Here is a 21,814-nt window from a genome sequence, read left to right as displayed (position 1 = left end):
ATCGCCATCACCATCCGCTCTGACAAGCTGCACAACAAGCCGAGTAAAGTAGTTAATGGGTAGATTTCCTCGGCGCATTATACGCAGACTGGCTCTTGTCAGGTGCTCGCGACTTGCTGTCCAGGCTTGCTGTTCTGGCGTCGTTTCAGCCAACCGCGTGGACAGGGCGCGGCGGAAGGGCACCAGCGTTTTGATGCACCACCCATTTCGAACGTCTCTAGCGCCACACCCTCCCGGCAACGACACACCCCCATGTGTCTGCCCTTTGCGAATCTACTCCGTACACACAGCAGTACTCCGTAGTCGCGGTGCTAGCACAAATACAAGCTAGCCCCTGTAAGTTTAACTTGGGTTAGCCATCATTGACCTGACAGGGAAGCGTGTGGGGTTGGTTTATTGGTTGGGGCCTCTTTGTTAACAAGATTTCTCTCTATTTTTATGAAAGATCGTTAACTATATCGGCAGGGTAGTCGTAACCCTTCTCGTGGCAGATTATCTTGAGAGGAGATTTTGGTCGAGAATCTACCTTGGCACTGAAGTGCTTGGACACGTCTCTACTCCTACACAAGTATTCTGTTTAATACTACGCACTAAGAAGTAAGAAGTAGGTAGGTACCTTTAAGTAAGTAAGTAGGCTGTTACCTGTCATTGGCTCTAGAAGCCCCCGCGCGCTGCCCGTCATGGCTACTTTAGACATCCAGGGGTTAGACTGTGCACACAATTAATGCAACAGGGACAGAGAGGCAGGTACTCCGTAACTACTAACCATGCGCACAATTCCACGGCACAGACCGTACCCAAGTATCGCATCGATCCCAGGCGCCCGTTCCTATTGGCAATTGGCGGTGCATAGCTCAGCGCGCTCCTCGTGGTTGCGGTACGGCGCGGTGCGCAGTATAATCTCAAGTGCGAACGATGGATCATGTCTGGTATTTGTATGTGGCCAGTTCAAGTACCGGAGCACGGAGCACTTGGGCGAGAATAGTCGAGTACATACATCTAAGCAAGTAGGTTGGTGCGAGTACTTGCGCAGTACGGAGCAGAGCACTGTATGTACATACTTCAGTTCATACTTCAATACGTGCTTGAATATTCAAGGCCCTCAGGTCGACTGGCCGCTCTGCACCACCCGCACCCGCACCCTGCCACTCGCGCACCGGGATCCCGCACTCGCATCCTCGCACCCCCCTCCCCCCCGCTTCTGCTGCGCAACACCTCCAGTGCTCCCTCGTCACTCGCTGCCTCTCTTCCTCCAGGTCCCGCCGGGTCGGTGGTTCTGGGGTCCTCGTCCTGGCCCGTCCACCGTCCGCCCTCTTCTTGAGCACCTGCTTGCTTGTTGTGGTCAGGCTGCTACTAGCTCCTCGCTCTCGCTCGAGCAGGCCTCTCGACGTCCCTCGTCCCTCTCTATCGTCGCACCAGCGCTTTGAGCCTTTCTCGCCCTGCGCTGCCCGCTTCTCCAATCCTCCTCCTACCGCCTTGCCCACACACAGCCTTCGAGGTTCGTGCTGGCGACGCCGCTCTTCTTTCTACACACACACACACACGCACACACACACATTCTCTCTCTCTCTCTCTCTCTCTCTCTCTCTCTCTCTCTCTCTCTCTGTGCGCTACTTTTCTTCTTCTTTCCGTCTGGCAGTACGTCGTCGAAGCCTGGCCATCGAATTGCGCGTTGCCCTACTCTTTCTTCCTTCTAATTTACGCCGTCTTTGTCGGGCTTAGCTTTGCCTAGACCCTCCGACACCCTCCAGAACATCGTCGTCGATTTCACCGCGGCCCACGGTTACCCTCGTCCACCTTCCACGACGTTCCGCTGGCTAACGGGGACCACCAGACGTGGTCCGCATACGACTGACCCGAGCTCAACGGACAATAATCTTTGGGTGCCTGTATTTGTTTGTGCTCGTGTTGCACAACGATTCAGCGCTGCCTGCGGAACTCTGCTCGGTACATGCTGAGCCATCTCATCCGCTACGAGCCATCATTTTACTTCTGGCTTGCGAGCGCCGCCACGATTCACCCTGCTCATCTTGTCACTGGGGATAGCAGTCGGATATCTTTCGACTCGCAGTCGACCGCCTTTTCCACGCTTTCTCTCCCGACAAGATCGCACCTTGGCCGTCGAGCTTTCTCTCGACTTGCAGCAAGACATCGGGACCGCAAGCCGTTTTCCCCTCGCGGCCCGTGAAACTCGGATCTCCCTGTCCCACGATACCCCACGCATGCCGGATATACTATTGTGTAATGGCATAGTTCTTTTCATTCTCGACTATATACCTTATCACATAGTCCTTAGCATTTGGTCTTGTTGCTAGGTGACCCTAGTATTCAAGCCAACCCAACCCAACGCTTTACTCATCTTGTCACCTCGGCGTGCCCCAACCAAGGGTTCTTCACTCAGCTTTCGTCCTCCAACTTCTGGAGTATCCGAACGCGCGACAACGAAGAGCTACTACCTACCCGATAACTGCTGTACTAGGCGTCGGTCTCGGTTTTCCAGCTAGAGCATATTCTCGGGGTCGTGCCGGACTGCAGTTTGAGCGGCCATGGCCGCCAACATGCAGCAAATGGCTGGGGCGGGCCAGATGATACCCCAGCAGCTGCGACGGCCGCCTGCCAACTCTCACCACATGCAGCAGATGGTGTATCAAAATCTCCTTCAACACTCACAACCCCCAAACGGGCTAACCTGGCAGGGGACCGTCAGCCTGAACGACCGTATGGGAAAGACCATGGACCTGTAGGTGCCCAGGTTTGACACTTCACTGGCTGCAAAATTATCTCATAGCCTACCGCTCAACAGGCAACTAACGTCTCTCTAGCATCTCAAATATTGCGCTAGGATATGGCATGGATCACCTGCGAGCCGCAGAAGTAGGCTGCAATTTTGAGCGAGATGTCTTTTCGAAATCACCTACCAAGGTTTGTGCACACAGGGCTACATACAGCTTGTTATTTCATGACCACGACTCGGGGCATCACAGCGACTAACACTCACGATACAGGAGGCATATGATCAGACTATGGCGAGTAAGACACTGGAGTTCTTCAAAAAGCGACAGGCCAACGAGCCCAATATCCAAAACAACCTCAACGCCAATGCACAAGCTCAAGTACAGGCACAGGCACAGGCACAGGCACAGGCCATGATGAATATGCAGGCAGCTCAGATGGGTCGCGGTATGAGCCAGGTCCAACAGGGTTTTCAACATCTCCAGCACCAGGTGCAGCCCGGACAGTTGCCTCAGCAGGCGCAACAACACCCTCAGCTTGCACAGCAACAGCAGTTGGGTATGGGCAGAGCCATGGGGCCGGCTCAGCAAGCCATGGCAATGCAGAGTCGGCAGCCACAGCAATTTCCCAACGATATGTCACGACTCGCCCAGTCAGATAGGGCCAAGGTTATGGACCTCGCGGCCAAGATGATGGCCCAGGCATCTGAACAGCAAAAGGCATCTACGCGTATGAGCTTGCAGCAGAGGTTGTCCCCTCAGCAGATGGCAGAGTTTCAGGCGCAAGGGAAGGACCCCTTGGTTTTGTTTTTCCAGAATCAGGCATTTCAGGTATTGAAGAGTAATATGAACCGCCTACAGGCGCAGCAGCAGGCTGGAGCGCAGAACCAGAATGGCGGACAGGCCGCGGCAGCAGTCATGATGCAGCAACAACACAGCCAGCAATCCTTTCAGCAGCGGCAGAATATGATGAACGCCGGGCAGCCTAATGATTTTTCGCAGTTCACCCCCAACATGGAGAGCATCAAGGATCAGCAGATGACCGGACTAATGGCCCAGCAGGCTGGCCAGATGGTCGTACCGGCCAGCTCGGGAGGTGCCCAACATGCCACCCCCCAGCCTGGCAACCCAAATATGCCGGGCGCTCAAGGACAGAATCAAGCCCCTCGCCAGGGCCAGCAGCAGCAACCCCCTCAGGGCGGCGTCAGCCTTCAACAGATGAAGATGAATCAGGCCGTCCAGCAGTCTCAAAATCAGCTGCAGCAGATGAAGATGCAGCAGCAGCAGAACCAGCAAAACGGCATGGCTGGTGGTATGCCTCCCTCCCAGAGCCCAGCGATGAACACTCTGAACACCCCGGTGTCTCGTCCTCCAGGCGGGATGAATCCCATGAGCGGTCAAGGCATTGGCCAAGGTAATGTTCCCTTCGGTGACCAGCGATTCAACCAAGGTACACAGAGACCCAACAACCAAGCGTTTAACAACATGCTGGCCAACATGTCTCCAGAACAGCGACAGGCACTTCAGGGTCTTCCGCACGACAAGCTCAACGAGATCCTCAGGAAATGGCAGAGCCAAAGACAGGAGCAGATGGCCATGAACGCTGGTCAAATGGGTCAGCAACATCGCCCACCATCGCAGTTTCCTGGACAAATGAACTTGAATATGGGTGCTGTCCAGGGAGCTCAGAACCTGCAGCAGCCTAATGGAGGCATGCCTGTCAATCAAGCGCAACAGGCACAACAACAAATGCAGATGCCACGGATCCCAATCCAAAATAACCAGACTCAAGCAATGATGGATACCATGGACCTCCCACCACACGTCCAGAATATCATCGGACAGCTGCCCATGGAGGTAAAGAAGTGGCGAGACTTGAAGATTTGGCTGAATCAGAACAGCCACGTGCCGTCAACGACCCGTACCCAGCTTAGTGTACTCCAACAGAGACAGTTTCAGGTTCTCATGCATCGACGAGCACAACAGCAAGCCGGCCAAAACCCCAACGTAAATGCCGCAATGATGCCGAACGCTGGAGGTCAGATGCCCAACCAACAACAAATGGGCATGCAGCGGCTAGTTGGGAATGTGCCTCCCCATCTCTCCCAGGTAACGCCACAGGAGCTCATGCAGGTACGAAATCAGCGACCGAATCTGAATCACATGTCTGACGAACAGTTGCAATCGATGGTTTTGCAATTAAAGAGGCAGGCCTTCTTCTCGCAGCAGCAGCAAGCGCAACAGATAAGAAATCAGCAAACACAAGTTCAGACCCCCAACCAGACACCGAACCAAGTACAGCAGCAGACTGGCGGTACACAAAACCGAATGGGTGTGGCGCCGGTGCCAGTGCAGCAAACACCACCGCATCCGAACCCGACCCGAACCCCTCAATCACAGACTCAACCCAGTCCTGCGACCTTGGCCCAAACTGCTTCTATACAGTCCGCCGGGCAGAGGCAGCAAGGCCAAGTGACGAATACTACCCAAGGACGGATTAACAACCAGTCTCAGCCCACATCCAAAAACCTCAAGCGACCCAGTACCGACGATGTCGCAGACACAACAACAACAACGTCAAACACCAGTACTCCCGCACCGACTCGGCCTATTTCACAGCCCAGCCAGCAAATGTCGAAGGGGATGCCGACGCTGACTCCCCAGCAGATTGCAGCACTCAGCCCTGAGCAACGGGCCAAATATGAGCAAATCATGAAGCTCCAGTTGACCGGGCAGGCCGCCCCCGACCTCATTGCCCGACTCCAGATCATTAGCCAAGAGGAGCTGCGCCAATTCAGCCAAGAATCCATGCCTGAAATCTCAATGACTGCGCAAGAACTTGGCGAAACAGGGGCCAAACTGCAGCGTATTGCTCAGGACGTGTACAGGGTTGGCCGCGGACTCACCAAGTGGTACTCAATCACCAGGGACGATGCCCGAGCAAAAATGTTTTTCAGAACTGTAAGTGGCCGAATTGATACCTTTCTGCTTGGCGTCATGGGGCAGGGTTGGCGAAACTATTTTGTTTCCGAACTTGTGCGCGGATAACTGACTTTGGCGGTGCATAGCGACTTCGCATTATGAAGCAATTCTCTGACGCCGAGGTGATGAAGAAGTTGAAGGACAAATTCAGCATCAGTTCTACAGAAGTTGACCAAGCTCGGGCCATTCTGGGAAGCATGGTCCAGGACCTGGCAGTCAACATGCAGAGCAGGGGGATGATGAAACCTGGTCCGCAAGCATCGCAAGGCCAGGGAGCTGGTCAGAGTCAGGGAGCGCAGCCGCAGCCACAGCAGCAGGCCCAGCAACAACGAAATCAACAGTCTCAACCAGCACCGTTGAACGCGGCCAATCTAGAGAAGAATTCGCAGGCACTCAAGAACCAGCAAAAGTCCGCCAGCAAGGGTGGTGCTTCGGTGCCTCCCGCCCCGACAGCTGCGCAACCTCCCTTCTCCTTTGGAGCTTCGTCACCGCATGGAAACCCCAGCTATATTGGCAAGCCCAAGGACATGAATCTTCACTTGCCATCCTCTCGCAAGAAGCAGAAAGTTTCTGGCCAGCAGCCGGGGCAGACGCCGCAAGGAGCGACTCCTTCACCAAAGACAGCCAAGAACGCCTCACCCGAAATGCGCCGCCAAGAGCCTCCCAAGCCCGTGTTTCTCTGCAGGGAGCCCGAATGCGAAATGGGGTCATTTGGCTTCCCTAGCGATCAGGCCTTGCAGCAACATGTCGAGGAGGAGCACACCAAGCCCAGGGAGGACCCCGTCAGGTTTGTCAAGGAAAATCTGGCGCTCGCTCTTGGCCTGGAACCTGACGGCAGCCCCAAGAAAAATCACAAGCCGGCTGATGGTGCAACCGCGACGAGCCTGTCAACATCGAAGCAAGGACAGACGCCCAAGAATGCTGCAGGAACGCCACTGCCCCAGGATAATGCCATGAAGAGGACGGGAAGCGCATTGAGCAAAAGTGTGGATGGCAAATCGAAACTGGATCCCGCAGGACCCAAGCAGTCCACCACGCCTGGCGTTTGGGACGACTGCACCATCGATCCTCAGGCGTTGCTTAACAACCTTGGCTTTGAGAACGGACTGCCCAACGTGGTCAGCGACGCTAACTTGTACCGCTCCCTGACGCCAAAGGACACGCCCGAGTCCAGCAAGGACAGCGGTTCGAGCGAGCCAAACAGTGACATTTCGGAGGGGGCGGCGCTGGAGATCGACATGACGTGGCAAGCAATCGACACGGACCTGCTCTTGGACCTTGACAATGCGTCTTTGGTGGGCGACTTGAGCAGCCTTGACCCGACGCTACTCTTGGATCCCCCTTCGAGACCGCCGCCAGACTGGGATAACATTGAAGTTGACTTTTCGAAACCGTTGCAGCTTGATATGAGCATGTACTCGATGAGCACGTGATGGTGTTGGCGATGCACGGACTAGTGATGTCGACGGTGAGACGGGGATTACACAATTGACCGAGATGATGTCAAGAAGCTGGCGGCACAGGAAAGCCCAAAGGCACCCGTGTCCTCACTCTCCCACGGGGACAAGGCGCGTGATTCAGCGGTTTCGTGCTTTGTGTTGATTTTTCTGTTTGGTCTGTTTTGAGTTTTCTACGTGGCCTCTTGCGGCTTGGGGCAGCCGCACTTGAGCTTTCAGGATATATACCCGACTGATGATGATAGCGACACGCATATGGATGTAGGCACTTTGGAGTGATTTGGCGACAAAAAGAAGTTTTTTTTTTCTCTCTTTCAAGCCTTTGAAAATTCTTGTTCTTATTTCTTGGGAAAAAGGGAAAGGGAATGAACAAGGGGTGGGGCGACTGGGTATCTCGGCAACAAAAGCTGTTGAAGCTTTTTGTTCAGGTGGCAACTGGCACCGGCGTTGGCAACTTTTGCGCGTCTTTTTTCTCCGAATTGGATCATCTATGTCGTTCCTGTTCCTGTCGGGCACGTGTAATGCATGCCAGGGACTTTTTTGAAACAAGACTTTGTGTTTTGTGTTGATTTTCAGTTTTCAAAATACTTGACTAGTTGTCATTGGGGAAGATGACACGGCAAATGTTGCGCTTTGAAGGGTCGAAGCGGCTGCGTTGCGACTACTTGTCACGTACATACATGTTAATTCCTTCTCCGACACAGCAGCGCCGGACAAGAATTGTCGTGAGCGAGTTTACGCAATGTGACAGGTCATGCCAACGCCGTGTCACGACTTTCCGTCCCGTCCCATGCCGTCCTGTCCCGTCCCGCGTCGGCCGTGTCTCGATGGCTGAGGTCCTCGAGGCAGAGTGAGATTTGCGGATGTGCCCTTTGTGATTTTTTATGTTTTGTCTTTACATGTTTTGCATAGGTTTAGCGCCGGGTCGGCCCGCGGGTCCGAATCCACACTACTGGTGAGTGAGTGAGTGAGCGGCTGGACCCCGCGAATCGGTTTCTCTTTTTTGCCTCTTTATTTTTTCCTCTTTCCCTGCTCGTGGTGTGAATTCGCGAAGCGGCGTCTTTTTTTATTCTTCCTTGTGTGTGTGTGTGTGCGCGGCAGTTGCACTAGATTTTTAGCCCTTCTCGGCCCGTGGCTCCTCTGCGCCGAGGGGAGTGGAGTACCTCGCTCACCTCGCTCACCTCGCTCCGCTCACCTGGCACGCCTGTCCTGTCTCGGAACAGGTTGTCTGGTGCGCACGGGTGTAGTACTTGCATGTGCGTGATGTGTTTGTTTTCCAGCGGCAGGTTGAGCTGTTTTTTTCCCTTTATATTTTCATCTGATTCTTGCCAACTTTCTTCTTTTGAAAAATATTATTTACGCTTATATTTTCTGCCCGGTTCGGGAGAGCGCGCCTCTTTGGGTTTGGCGTGCAGGGTGGTCGTTTTTATTCATCATTTATTTATTATTCTGGACTTGATATTTCTTACTTCATGCTTCGCACTCCCCCCTCGCCGTTTCGCGCTCGGAGCGTCGCCCCAGGGGCACGGCGTCCCAGCGGACGCGGCGCAGGTGGCGCGCCGGGTCCCTGACGTGGTTCCGGGCATGGAGCCACCTGAAGTTGTCGACGAGGATGACGGAGCCGCTCGGCAGATGGGCCGGCTCGAGGTGCAGCGTGGCGGGGGGCGGCCGGGCGGCGGCCCGCTCCAGCGCGGCGCTGAGCTCGTCGAGGGCCGATGCGGCCGAGGGCGTCTGCGGCGCGAGGATGTCTCGCCTGAAGCGCATGGCGGGCCGGCCGCGGTGCGTGGAGAGCAGGCTGCCCGTGATGCTGGCGGCGCCGCGGGGGTCCTTGACGAACTCGCGGGGGATGGCGACTTGGAACTCGTCCCGCCCGAGGGCTGCCCTCGTCGCCGGGGACAGCTGGCTGGCGAGCCGGGCGACGTTTGTGACGGAGAGCGTGCCGCCGCCGAGGTGGTCGTGGCGGAGGACGTGGAGGGCGAAGAGGCGCGGCGTGGGATCCTCGTAGCTGCAGTCTGTGTGCCACGGGAAGTCGGCCATCGTCTCGGACCGCGCTTGGTGGTCTCGCGTCTGGAAGCTGGACGTTGCTGGGCGGACGTCCCAGAACCAGCCGCGGCTGGCGCTGTGGGAGATGGGGAGCCGGTGGCCGTGGTGCTGGTGGAGGCTGACGATGAGGCGCTCGAGGTATGTGCTCTCGGGGTCCGGGAAGCCCAGCGTGATCTTGAGGATGCCCTGCTCTTCGAGGTGGCGGGCCACGAGGGCGACGTGGCTGCGTTGCCGCGCGAGGAGGAGATGGGGGGCCTGGAGATGGGGGACGGAGAATGACGGTGAGGACGAGGGCGTCGTGGATAGGGAGCGGGAGGGGAGGCCTGTGTGACCTGCTGCCCCGAGGCAAGACGTGATGGCTTCGTGATGGAGGCTGGGGCGGGAGCAAAGAGCAAGTCGGGCGACGTTGCGCACAGCTTGGTGATGCATCATGATGGATGAGAGAGCGGCAAGTACATCCGCCCCAACGTTCAGTGTACGAGTCTAACGTCTAATCAAGCAATCGTAAAGGATGGGAGAGAAGAAGAGATGGATGCCCGACGCGTCACTGTTGCAGAATGAAGAATGACGAACCGTCCGTCGTCTCGGGTCTATTATCAACTTCCCCCCCCTCGATGCTGCCGTCTCTTGATCCGGCCAGCGGCCACTGCCCTGCCTGATACTGAGACCGAAGAGAAAAATTTTTGACCGCTTCATAAAGTAGACGACTTCTCGTAACACAGGCTGACCCATGTGAAATCCACTCTCCGGCTCCTTTTCCGGCGTCGATGCATTTCCCACTCACACGAGGCGGTGCTAGTTGGTGCAGGAACAGACTGGGTTCCGGAGAGACCGTCGCCACAAAAAGAATGCATGTGCATGCAATAAAGACGAGAAAAGAACGCGCTATTGGTCGTGGTCTTACTCATGGCTATATGAAGCAGTCTTCAGCTCTTGCCTCTGCCGTCGCCGCCGCGGACGGCTACACGGTTCAGACCCTGCGAGTTTCGCCGCGAGTGACATCACAGGGCTCAAGCCAATCAAAGATTAACGTTGCAAGGAATATATATATGTGTATGTGGGTAGAGGACGAAGGAAAATCGACATCTCAAGGACTGCCACGGAGCACGTCAACGTGCTGTGCGGGTGAGTGAGTGTTTCGCAGATTGCCGACACCAGATAGATTGTCTTCTCCCGACGCAGTGCGACAGCAGCAACGTCGGCGTTGCCGACGCGTACCTGCTGCGTCTCTACCAAGCTGATCCGTACGTACGTACGATGCAGATGCAGCCCTTGTGGCTTGGGCCACATGACTGAGCCGCTGTAAAGAGCCGGTGTTATTTTGATTCGACATTCTTGACGATCTTGGCTCGGGGGCACGAGTCTCGCTTACACTAGTAATAATACGTCGCCCTTGTACCAGTAATAGTAACCTGTTTTAAGAAAAGTTTTATTAGAAACTTTGGGTGCTTTTCTACCTATCATGCTATTCATTTGGGGTAGGGGCTGTATCATGCAACGAAGTACTCACTGATTCATCAAGATGCAGGAAACGAAGCCGAGCAATCTCACGCCAACTACGGACTTCTCTGGTTCAATGCTGTCTGGCACTCGTAACCGAACACATCCAAGCGCCCCCGGTGCTAATGGCGCAGATACGATCGGGCCCGGTGCGCCACACGCCGAGACCGAGCAATTTTCCGTGGACGGCATGATATGTGCCCACCAGGGGGTGCCGGGCCTTGTCACCAGATGGCTTTAATACAACGTCGTATAGCCGGGGGTGGATGCGGCGCTGCACAACACAGGAGACGCCCGGGACGGGAAGGGAGGTCTGCAAGCGCTCGAGGGCGGCGACCCATTCGCCGGGGCTCAATTCATCGCCAAACACTATGCCGGCGCCCTTGCCGCCTCGCACCGGCTTGAGCAGATGGTGCCTTCTCAGCTCGGGGTCCTGCCTGCACAGGTCGAGAAGCGCGCTCATCTCCGCCGAGCCGGGGATCGCGGTATCCGCGATGCCCGCGTCGAGAACCCGAGCCTGGGCCGGGCTGAGGACGCGCCGCCTCACAAGACGGCCGAGCTCCTGCTTGACCACGCCCAGCATTCTCTTGTCGTGGACCAGCAACACCGTCCGCATGTCGTTGAAGCAGCGGAGGCTGATTTGGCGCAGCATCTCGGGCTCCAGGCGCGCCAGCTCGCGCTGGTGCAGTTCCAGTCCCAGCTGGTGAATCTCCTCGACGAGCTCGCCGGCCTCGGTGGTCCACGACACGGCCGCCGTCGTCTCGTCCGGACCGTTGCCAACGGCACAGCAAAGCTTGAGGCCAGAGCCGTCCGGCCCGGGCACTAACCTGAGGTCTGCCGGCGTCACGGGGCGCACCGTCAGCCCAGAGCGCCGCTGCATCACGTTGACAAACATGTGTATGTCCATTCCCGGCTCTTCGCCCCTGAGCAGATGCAACGGGATGCGCGGCTGGACCAGTTGCATCAGCCCGCCCAAGAGCTGCACATGAACATGCGTGCATTAGCATGATTGGCCACACAGCGTTGAAAGGAATCTATTCGGCAAGTGCCCGTACAAATGGCGTGGGCACAACCAGGCTTCGTAGAAGAAGAGGAAGAAGAAGAAAACTCACCTTTGCCGTGTCCGTCGCGCCAGCCAAGCCGTGCTGGCCGAGGCCCATCTCGTCGAGTGCCTCCTGGCCCAGAGCCTCATGCATGAAGCCGTTGAAGGAAAACCGGGCGTTGATCTCAGTTATGCAAAAGACCTCGCCTTCCCCGGCAGCGCCGTCCTTGACGAGAAAGTCTGGTCTCCACGACCCACGACACGATGAAAATGGCGCCATTCTGCCCCGGGAAACCTGGTCGTCCAGCCATCGCAGCATATCTTCCTCGTCCCTGGCGAGCGGCATGCGCTGGGGGAAATCTGCTTCCTTGTCGGACCACCATCTCTGCACAATGTCCGTGACGGCACTGGTCAGGGCCTCGTGAAGGGACTCTAGATGGCCCTGGTGCTGCTGGTTGACGAGAATGGGACTCGGACACATGGCTTTGTAGGAGCTCTTGGGCCACGCGTGCTGCGGGCACAGTCGTAGGAGATTATCCATGAGCTGGCTGTATTGCCTGTTTGCGCAGGCCGTCTCGTCGGCGGCCGCCACGGCAGAGCCCACGGGCTCGAAACCATTGCGGCCGAGCCCAATGTGCACTTGTTGAAGGGACATGGATGGTGTCACGGATGGAAATCATGCGAGTCTCCCTTCCCGTCGATTGTCCCTTGAGCCGTTGGCTGTGTGTATGTGAAAGCCACGACAGCCAGGACCAGGACCGGCCGGTCCCTTTGCTTTGAATGGCTTTTCTCTTTTATACCCACGGCTGGATTTCGCCGACACGGTCTCAAGGTACTCAAGAATCGTCATCATCATGGTATGTCAGGCAGCTGAGCTGGAGGCGTCGACATGGGGTTTTTTTTTTTAAATCCCTCCCTCGCCTCGCCCCTTGACCCCAGTCAATAAGACCTTTCTTGCACGACTCGCGAGTCTGTCCGGCGTGGGCTCCGCAGCAAACAACCCCTGCACACTTGTCAACATCGGCAGATCATTCGTCGTACTCGTGCAGGCCGCTGACTAGATTTTTCTCTCACATCGATGCCTAGCACTCTATGCTTGGCTTGGAAAAGGCACAGAGTAACTCATGGGCCATCTGATGTCCCTCCCCGTGCTAGCTAGCTGGTGAGCATTCTGTGGCCCGTTTGCATGGGCGACGACAAGTGCTGCAGGCGCACCGGTACACTTACTGCATATTGGATACGGAGTACATCTCAAACAATCCAGTCCGGACAGGGGAGAGATCCTCTTGGTCAAGTTCAGTCGTGCCTGCGGGTTGACGGGGTGCGGGAACCGCCATGCATCTGTTGCCCTCGAGTCTACGGAGTAATGCTCGAGGACAAATTGTCAACCGCCGTCTGAATAGGCGGCGGGTGTGTCCCTGTGTTCCCAAACAAGTATAGCGCAGAATACCACTTGCTTTTTTTTATGCCTGAGACATGGATCCATCATCCGCCGGGCAAAAAAGGAGAATGCAATTTGTAAAATTACTCGCTACCCTATATCATTGACAGCTGTCGCTACCACGACAGACTTTCGGTGGCTAGTAGCACAATTCCCATGATGAATCGAACAACTTTGCTCCGCGCCAGGCAAGACTCGTTGGATTTCATTTCCACTTTCATGTTTTTGCAATGTCGTGATAGTCTATGGCCTTGCCTCCCAACTCCTGTGATATGACATGAAATTTCTTCTGCATCCAATAGCTTCTTCCCCCTCCACGCCCACTGTTCATGGATCGATCCTGTCCCCGCAAATTGGCCTGCAAAAGTGATGGTAGATGTAACAATAATGCGCTTTCTATGCTGGCCCGTGCAATACAGCCCTTGTCCTCCTTTTCTACTGCCTATTCTTCAAAAGACTCTGCAGATACGACGAAAACCCTTTCTTGTCCGTAGATGTCGTCAATGATCGTAAAAACTCATCCCCATCAATGCCGAGGGTGGAAAACAGCCCGTTTTGCAACTCCTGGATAAACACATCCCCCGTCTTTGTATAAATTGTTTGTTCGAGCCCAGCAATCTCGGTCAGCACCTGCTTTGTCTGAGCATCTTGCGCCGGACGGAAGCTGGGATTGCGGATGACCTCCCAGCAAACAGAGTGGAATCGATCAATCATGAAGCGATCGAAACCCGGAATCGCTGGTGCAGGGCTTGTACCTGGCGCCATGGGGTTCTGCGAGATTGTGGCAACATCTGGTCCACCCCATATGGCCGAGATTCGTGCCATTAGAGTGAATGCCAGCCGGCTCGGACCAATGTTTCCATCCAGAGTCTTGGCCAACTCGGTTATAGACGAAATCATGGGCTCGAAGAAGCCCTGGTTCGCTTCACTAATGAGCACGCCGTCCAAGCCATTGTTCAGGATGATTTGCAAAAAGGACAGATACTCGCGTCTAAGCTCGGCGAGTTGTATTTCATCGTCGGTACCTGAAATGGGCTCGGACAGCCCCCCGAAAATCCGTTGCAATAACGGCGTGAGCAAGACGTTGAGAACATCATAGATCTCTGCCTTGAAACCAAACACCACCTGATCGAGCAAACGCAGGAACATGGCCATCTCGTCCTTTGATGAACTCTGCGACAGCAGCCCCTCGATCCACTGGGGAAGCTGTGGAAGGACGGCAGAGCCGAGGACCCCCAGGAGTTTTGAAAAGGCTGATCGGCAAGCGGTGCGAATTTCGGCGCACGAATTCAGTTGGTTGAGGGCAATCAAAATCGCCTCGGCGGCTCTGGAAAACTCGTCCGAAACAGCCTTGGCAGGCGGAGGGTGGTGGCTGGTCGCGGCGGATCCAGGACTCCAGTCCGAAAACCCATGCGCAAGCGTGCCGAGTGCCATTACAATATGATGCATCTGAAGAACAGCTTGTGCATCACCAGATTTAGCTCGCGGGAGATGCAACTCCATGTCTTGGAAGAGAGGATCCATGACCGATTTCGCATACATAGCCTGTTTGTCAGCAGGGGTGCTATGAGTTGACGAAATACAGCCGATTGCTTCAAAGAGATACAGCTGGCTATTGAACAAGGCGTCGGCAGAGTGGTCTGACTCGTCAGATGACATGTCATCATCGGCGTCGTCCCCAGGAACTTCCGCTTTGATAGGCAAAAGATCCCCGATAGAATGAATAACAGTCTCAGCCACGTTTCCAACCTGACTGCGTAGTTGCTTGATGAAGCGGTGAAAGAGGTACCACGATCGGGTCTTGATACGAACGTGATCGTGGTGGACCAATCGGACAAAATTCTCTAGAACTTGTGGAATATAGCCTGGGTAGCTTTCGAAGACGATACAATATCGGACACAAATTTCCATGTACTGCAGAAGAATCGCGGGATGAGAGAAGTTGGCAATGCCTTGAGAGTAAGATTAGAATGTGTTGAAGGTTTTAGCAAAGGAGAAAGGGGCATAAACCTACCAGATCCAACCATCTTTTGCATCATGACCCCGAGTCTTTCAGACGCTTCTGTGGATGGCTGATTTTTCGTACCCAAACCTTGGTTGGGCAATGCCAGCTCCCCGAACAAGTACATTTCATAGAGTGCTAGATCAAGGTCCCTCCAATCCATATCGGACCCGCGCTGGCCCAAAGTCTGAAACGTGCTGGCCACGAGGTTGCTGAGCATGTTCATATATAGCTGCTGGTCGATGGCAGCAATGGTCTTCTGCAAGTTTTGCAACTTTCTCCGCAGCTCCTGAAACTCTGCCTCGTCGGTTTGCTCGTCCTCATTTCCCCAATTCGAGGTCTCGTCGTATCGCATTTTCCGAATGATGGCATCCAAAATTGGAGCCAACATGCCAGAATAGTCAGGAGGTAGCTGAGCAAGCTTGCGAAGGAAGGTAAGAAGGTCCGTGAGCGCGGGAATGATGGTCGAACAAACTTCGTCGTATTCGTCGGAGAAGAGTCGGAGAAGGAATGGCAGGAAGCCATGAAGATGCTGCTTCGCTCTCTCTCTAGACTCGTTGCCAATCTGACTATCGTCGAGTGCCTTGACGATGTCTGACATGACTGTGTTGACAAGCTTCGCAACAGCCTCTGCGAGATCCGTATCGTACTTTGAAGTCCCCTTGTGAGCGCTCAAGGGAGCACTAGAAATGAGCTGACCGACAATGTCCTGAAGGTTAAGGAACGAAACTAGCTCCATCTTGTCGGCTGAACGCATTTTCTTGCCGCAAATCTCCGTCAACGTATCGATAGCTGCATCTCGAACCTTGTCCTCGCCTCCCCCACTCGTGCTGCGGCCGACAAGTGGCAAAAGCAGGTTGATCATATCTTGGCTGACGACGAGAGAGATATCCATCCAGCTGACCCACTTTCCAATCACTTTCAGCACCAACTCCATAACGGTATTATTGTCGCCATATTTGCTGAGAATTTGCTTCCAAGACTCGGCGACCTTGTGCACGTCGTGGGCTCTCAGCTGATCCTTGAGCTCGGTGTTTCTCTTGGCATCGTTGCTTTGGCGAGACAGTAACATATCGGCAATTTCGTCGTGAACTGAGGACAGAATTCTGAGGTAGAATAGAACGCCGCTCACGCTGTCTCGGTTAGTTGAGAGTCCTGTCAGCGCCCAAAAGTCATCGAGAAAGCTTTGCCACCCGTCCTGATAAAGGAAGACGAAGAGGTACGTCAATGTCTGCGTAAGCTTATTCTGAAGCGACACTGGGTCCGGCTCCTGCTGAGCATCAGGGCCATAGCTCTGACGGACGTATTGGAGAAGCGTGTATTTCAAGTACGACAAGCTTTCGGCATCGAGACCTTGTGTATGAACAGCGTAGTTCACGACCTCGAGACAGACCATCCGAACCACCTCGGACGATCGAGGAGCCCGGGAGAAGAGATTTGTGCACGCTTGCCAGCCTTGAGGGTCGGATCGTAGTTGATTGAGATATTCAAAGGCCTGCTCCTTGACTGACTGATCGGATACGGGGTTCGATAAAATTTCGACAGCTTGTTCGACCTGCAGGCTCCCCAAAAGAAGGGCATGGTCAGCACAAGGGATGGGGACCATGTCGGAGGCGTGTCAAGCCAGGTGGCGGGGCAGTCGGCCGTTGATGCAAAACATGACGATGCGGGTGGACATATCAGCTACCTACCTGCGTCTCCATGATGGCAGCAGAGCGCAATTCCTGCCCCTGGGGCCAGGAACGATGGAGAATCTCTTGTTTGGGGAAAAGAATGCTGCTATAACTCGGGCAGCCTTGCGCACACAACAAGCGGCATGCTTAGTAACTAGGAGTTTGACAGCAAAGGCTACCGTGGAGTCATCTAGATGGCTGCTAGCGGCTGATCCAGGACAGATGTAAAGCACTGCGATACGATCCGCAGACCAACGACGGATGTATCGCCAGACTCACCTCGCCAGAGCAACCAAACAGCCTTTAAGTCGAGGTGTGCGTCTTTATCTGCTGTGCCAAAAAGTTGGTGCAGATCTCGCGTGCTGATGTGGGGTACCAGACATTTTCCCGTTCAAGACCGGCGGAAGATGTTCGGCCAAATCTGGGTGTATGCAAAAACAGGGCCATTACTGTGCGCTCAGTGATGGTTGGCGTGCATCACACAGTGCGGAATGGCCAAAACACCATAATGCCTGACCCTTTTCATCTCTGCCAGCGGCTGCAAGCCTACAGCGTGGTCAGTCCTCGACAGCATCGTCGCCAAAAATACATATTTACAAGTACATCTCTTGCTGACTCTGTTCTTTGCGCAGAAGTGAGAGTCAATTTTTACGCGAGACTCGGGGAGGCTGCTGCTTTGCATAGTTTGGGTATGATGAAGTGCGCGTGCGCCCCGACCGCATCTCGTCCAACAATCCTACCCGAACAGAACAGAAGCGTTTCTCTTCGAACCTGGGTCGCCGCCGGTGAGTCATTTCGAAAAAAGAAAGACGATGTTGAAGAATCAATCGACGGCGTATGATCAGCTTGGCATAGCTCGACATCCCAAAGGGCCGTACTTCTAAAAGATTCAACCTCGAACAAAGCGACATCACAATACTGCGGTGATTGGCGCTTTTGCCTTCCGTCATTCGACGGCACAGTAAACGATGTCGTTGGTGCCCATCAATCGCACGCATCAGACTCAGCACAACCCACGCAACAGAGGCCCTTGGTTTGAGCCTGCGCATTCGGCGCGCAGAACGACGTACTGGATCCATCGGAACAGCAGAGTATTGTGGTGGTAACTGAAAAAGTTCACCAATTCGAGATAGCCGGCCCCGCGTCGGATGCGTTCGTTTCTGGGCCGCGCGACCGAGGAATGTTGAACCGGAATGCAGCCCAGTCACGATGCTGGGCCAAATAATGTGCGTGAAGCAAAGTTGGAATTTTGACGCGACCAGCAGCTTCCATTTGTTTATTCAGCTAAAGTATGCACTACTAATTCTTGGATCGTAGGATCAAAGTCACCAATGGTCGTAGACGTTGAGGATTGTCGTGTGATGCGAAAGCCCATGCTGCGGCTAGCTTGGGACACGTGAACCCGCGAACAAACTACGCATCCGAGGATAAGTTTGCATCCGAGTCGGGTAGGTAAATTCCTGGAAACTGGCTTTTGGCTGCGAACTCATGTTTCACTGGACAATGCTCCTGTGCGCCGGCGGCTGCGTGTCCTGCGACACAATTATTAAGTCAAATATCGCGCAACGGCTGGGAAATTAGTCGAGATGGAACACTTGCACATACGAGGTCGGACCACGACGCCGACCGGAGGACCGGTGGTTTTCGTTGACTCGTCTTCGGCCCAAATTTTAGCTTCATGGCAACAAGCTTTGTTGGCATTGTCACGTAACGTTGGAACCTGCCAAATGCTTATTTCCGTGCATCACATCTCTTGTGGCGTCTGCCGACAGACCGCGATCCGGTTATGGACGACAGGAACCTGAGCGTGGCCAAGGAGAGGATGGTTTTTGATATGTTCGTGGAGGCGATCCGGGCCAAAACGTCATCATGTCCGACAAAGAGGCATGCCACCAGCGTACAGACGGGTGGCAACCGACGTGACAAATAAAGCGCAGGGTCTTGTAACCGCGAAATATTGCTGTCGTCCTTGACCCCTTGCTGAGCAATGAATCGCGCCGCGGGTGAAGAATAGACGATGGCAGCACGACATTGTCGGTTTTTGAACATCTCTGATACAACCAGTAAGACAAGCACGACAAGTCGACAAATGAACTCATAGCCGGTGGTTCTGTTTCCTGTTGTTTCACGTCAAATGTCACGACATGTGTCTTGGTCACCGGATCGCCATCACGACGTGAGCAAGGGCATCTCTTCGAGTTTGGTGCCACGTAAGCGGCATGGACGGGTGAGCAGATGAGGTGCGCGCGGAGACGGGCTTTTGAGACAAGATGAAATTTCTGTCCTGTGCTTCGTGGGAATAGTCATGGGTTACTCGGGAGGCACGATTCATGGGGGGTGTTCTGACCCTCTGCCTGCCATGCAGGTCTCGTCAAATTTGCTCCGTAATACTGCGCTTGCCGGCCCTGGTCAATACGAGTGGCGCAAAGAACGAAGTAACAACTCGATGTTGACAGGTCTGTGCGATGCTTGAAGCTGCAGACATCCTAGGAGCAGGCCTGCTTATATTCGCGCAAGGCTCATGAGACGAACATGCTCTTTCGCAATGCAAGGCGACAAGCTTGGGGTAATAATATTGGGGAAACGGAGCTGTGGCTCCATCTGATCAATACGTGATACCATTGTACGTACGCCGTACGGCACGATTGATTACCCAAAAATAGGGTCTGGCTGGGCCCAAACCGTAATTGTATTACAGAGCTCGCATGTTATATGTTATCCTTGGACCGTGTATGGTCCACACTTCACACTTCACGCGATTTGAAGTTTGAAGTGGGCGGCGGGGGATGTACAGGGTACGGATTCCGGATTACAGAGCAAGGAGATCGGTCTGTTCCTGCATTAGCGCTGAAAGTGGGGGCACGAATTTCTCTGCTGCATGGAGGGAGGATGGAGGAGCAGGAACATGGAGTACGGAGTATGTACCCAGGTATCCTGACAGGTACCTAGGTACTTAAGTACCTAGGTACTTGGATACTACAATCTACCAGTGACAAGACGCGAGCAACCAGATGCCTCCTTCCTTCCCTGCCTTGCCCGCGTGCAAGCGCGCACATGGCATGGACAGTCACATGGAAGCACCACCACCTGCGATGCCCGCGTTTCTGGCACGGTCTTGTGTGATATGCCGACACACCACTTTATGAGCTTCACGTAGTATTTTGCTTGACATGGAGCGGCCGGCAATAGTTGAGCTCAAGTCTTTGATGAATCGATAAACGGCCAACTTCTTCTCTTCCACACCTGCGGGGCCCCATGTCGCTGCCCCTCACCGCCAGGAACAAAGGGTCTCGTGGACTTGAAGCCAACAGCGGGCCTGACTACATACAGTATTATTACCTTGGTGAGACCAGTTGTTGTCTCTTGGCCAAGCACGCTTAGGTCTTGCTTGGACAGCCCTAGACAACATCCAACACACAACTGTGAGGGAATCAAAGACAACAGATGAGACCTACAGCGGCCACAGCCGCCGAGAAAGAGAATGCAATCCTTGTGCGTAGCCGTAGGTAGCTGACCAAAAGCGGCCATTATACATCATGGGCTTTGGTCGGGACAGGTTTGTGTTCAAAATGTCCCTCTCCAATGTCTTTCATGCACACACGTACAAGCACATCACTATTGGTGTCACTTTCTAATTTCACCTCCAGTACTCCGTACTCCGTACGGAGGAGGATCATTCTCTGCTGGCACTATCAAGCACTGTTCAACACACGACTCACAGCAGTACGCCACGCCGTAAATACATGGTGTCTGAGGTCTGTGGGAGTGTTCCCTGCCGTAATGGCGGTCAGGCTGGCCCCGTTGCCTATGCCTCCGTTCATATGCAGTACTCCCTACCTTGTCCCCTTTTCCTTTCGACTCAATTTCCAGGCTCATTAGTGAAGAAGCACTGTTCAAAAATGGGTCTCAGTCACGCTCATGTCATAGGAAGCATCGAGTTGACACGGTACAGGAACAGACCCGGAGATGCAGCCGAGATTGGGTGAGACGTCTCTGAATTAGCCGTCAGTAATCGTTATGTACAGAACCATGGCTGAAGCGCAAGGAAGGTGTCCGTGGGCATCAGCGAGAGAACGTCGAAATCGGGCTTCCAGATGCAGATCTGACTACAGAGCAGCTTTGACTTGGAATTGCCCCGTTCTCCTGGCCTGCCATGGGATGCGGCGCCGGCATATCTGCTCTGGACGCCTTATAACTATCAGGATTGCGGGACGCGTCGAAGCTAGCTCTGGGCAGTTGACGACTCTTCTTTCCTGCTGACGGCGTGAGCTCGACTGGGATGTAACCAGGATTCGCAAGTGGTGATTGCGGTCGGAGGACCAGCATGGCATGGAAGCACGAATGCGCCTAACAGCGCCGGGGCTGGAAGGCGGAGCACCCGTAAGTTACTCCCTTGCCACGGACTGTTTACACATGAATGCAAGTGGAGAGGGGACGCGCTCCATATTTGCCTCCACCAAAGCTCCTGGAGACTGGCGCTGCGTAATTTCCCGCGGCAGGCCATATTCGCCGGTGAAGAATGAGACTTTGGGGGAGTTCAACCTGCGGCACGTACGGAGCACACCACGGAGTACGTACCAGGTATGATCAGCCTATGATGCTGCGCGACTCGGGACTGACTGGGCTGGACCGTGGCTCCGCGAGCGAGGAACCTCTGAACCAGGAGGTGACGTGAGCGGGCCTAGATCCAACTTGCCTGGGACGGGAAAACTGTTGGCTCCTTGTAAGTTACGTATTAATATCCTCCCATCCTCCATCCGGGCTCGCTGAAAGTTTTCCATTCTCTCTCAGCCCGAAAAGCTATTTCTACCAAAGCATCGCCTTTGACTCATCTTGACTCCGGTCGTCCATTCTTTCAACGCTCTACCAAGCTCTCACTCAGCTTTGAACTCGTCACTCTCGTTAATACCTATTTTCGTTCTTCACCAAGCAATCCGCCAAG

General features: G+C 54.5%; 4 protein-coding genes across 4 annotated transcripts; 1 reads left to right on the top strand and 3 right to left on the bottom strand.

Moving 5' to 3' along the window:
• Positions 1-2,546: 2,546 nt before the first annotated feature.
• MAM_02493 (uncharacterized protein) lies at positions 2,547-7,147 on the top strand (the record flags this gene model as incomplete). Its single annotated transcript, XM_040821292.1, has 4 exons — positions 2,547-2,740; positions 2,823-2,922; positions 3,006-5,693; positions 5,801-7,147. 4 exons carry the CDS (start codon positions 2,547-2,549, stop codon positions 7,145-7,147), a joined length of 4,329 nt encoding a protein of 1,442 aa, XP_040680706.1.
• Positions 7,148-8,641: 1,494 nt separating this feature from the next.
• Positions 8,642-9,646, bottom strand: MAM_02492 (taurine catabolism dioxygenase TauD; the record flags this gene model as incomplete). The annotated part of the gene is made up of 1 exon (XM_040821291.1): positions 8,642-9,646. The coding sequence occupies one exon, from the start codon at positions 9,644-9,646 to the stop codon at positions 8,642-8,644; it is 1,005 nt and encodes a 334-aa protein (XP_040680705.1).
• Positions 9,647-10,787: 1,141 nt separating this feature from the next.
• MAM_02491 (uncharacterized protein) lies at positions 10,788-12,411 on the bottom strand (the record flags this gene model as incomplete). Its single annotated transcript, XM_040821290.1, has 2 exons — positions 10,788-11,693; positions 11,827-12,411. 2 exons carry the CDS (start codon positions 12,409-12,411, stop codon positions 10,788-10,790), a joined length of 1,491 nt encoding a protein of 496 aa, XP_040680704.1.
• A 1,221-nt stretch (positions 12,412-13,632) lies between these two features.
• MAM_02490 (tRNA exportin) lies at positions 13,633-16,805 on the bottom strand (the record flags this gene model as incomplete). The annotated part of the gene is made up of 2 exons (XM_040821289.1): positions 13,633-15,149; positions 15,212-16,805. 2 exons carry the CDS (start codon positions 16,803-16,805, stop codon positions 13,633-13,635), a joined length of 3,111 nt encoding a protein of 1,036 aa, XP_040680703.1.
• Between the last annotated feature and the right edge of the window lie 5,009 nt (positions 16,806-21,814).

Source organism: Metarhizium album (genome assembly GCF_000804445.1).
Source record: "Metarhizium album ARSEF 1941 chromosome Unknown scaffold_4, whole genome shotgun sequence".
Classification (NCBI taxonomy): Eukaryota; Fungi; Ascomycota; class Sordariomycetes; order Hypocreales; family Clavicipitaceae; genus Metarhizium; species Metarhizium album.
The sequence above is the reverse complement of the archived record's forward strand: the minus strand, read 5'-3'. Positions and strand labels throughout refer to the sequence as shown.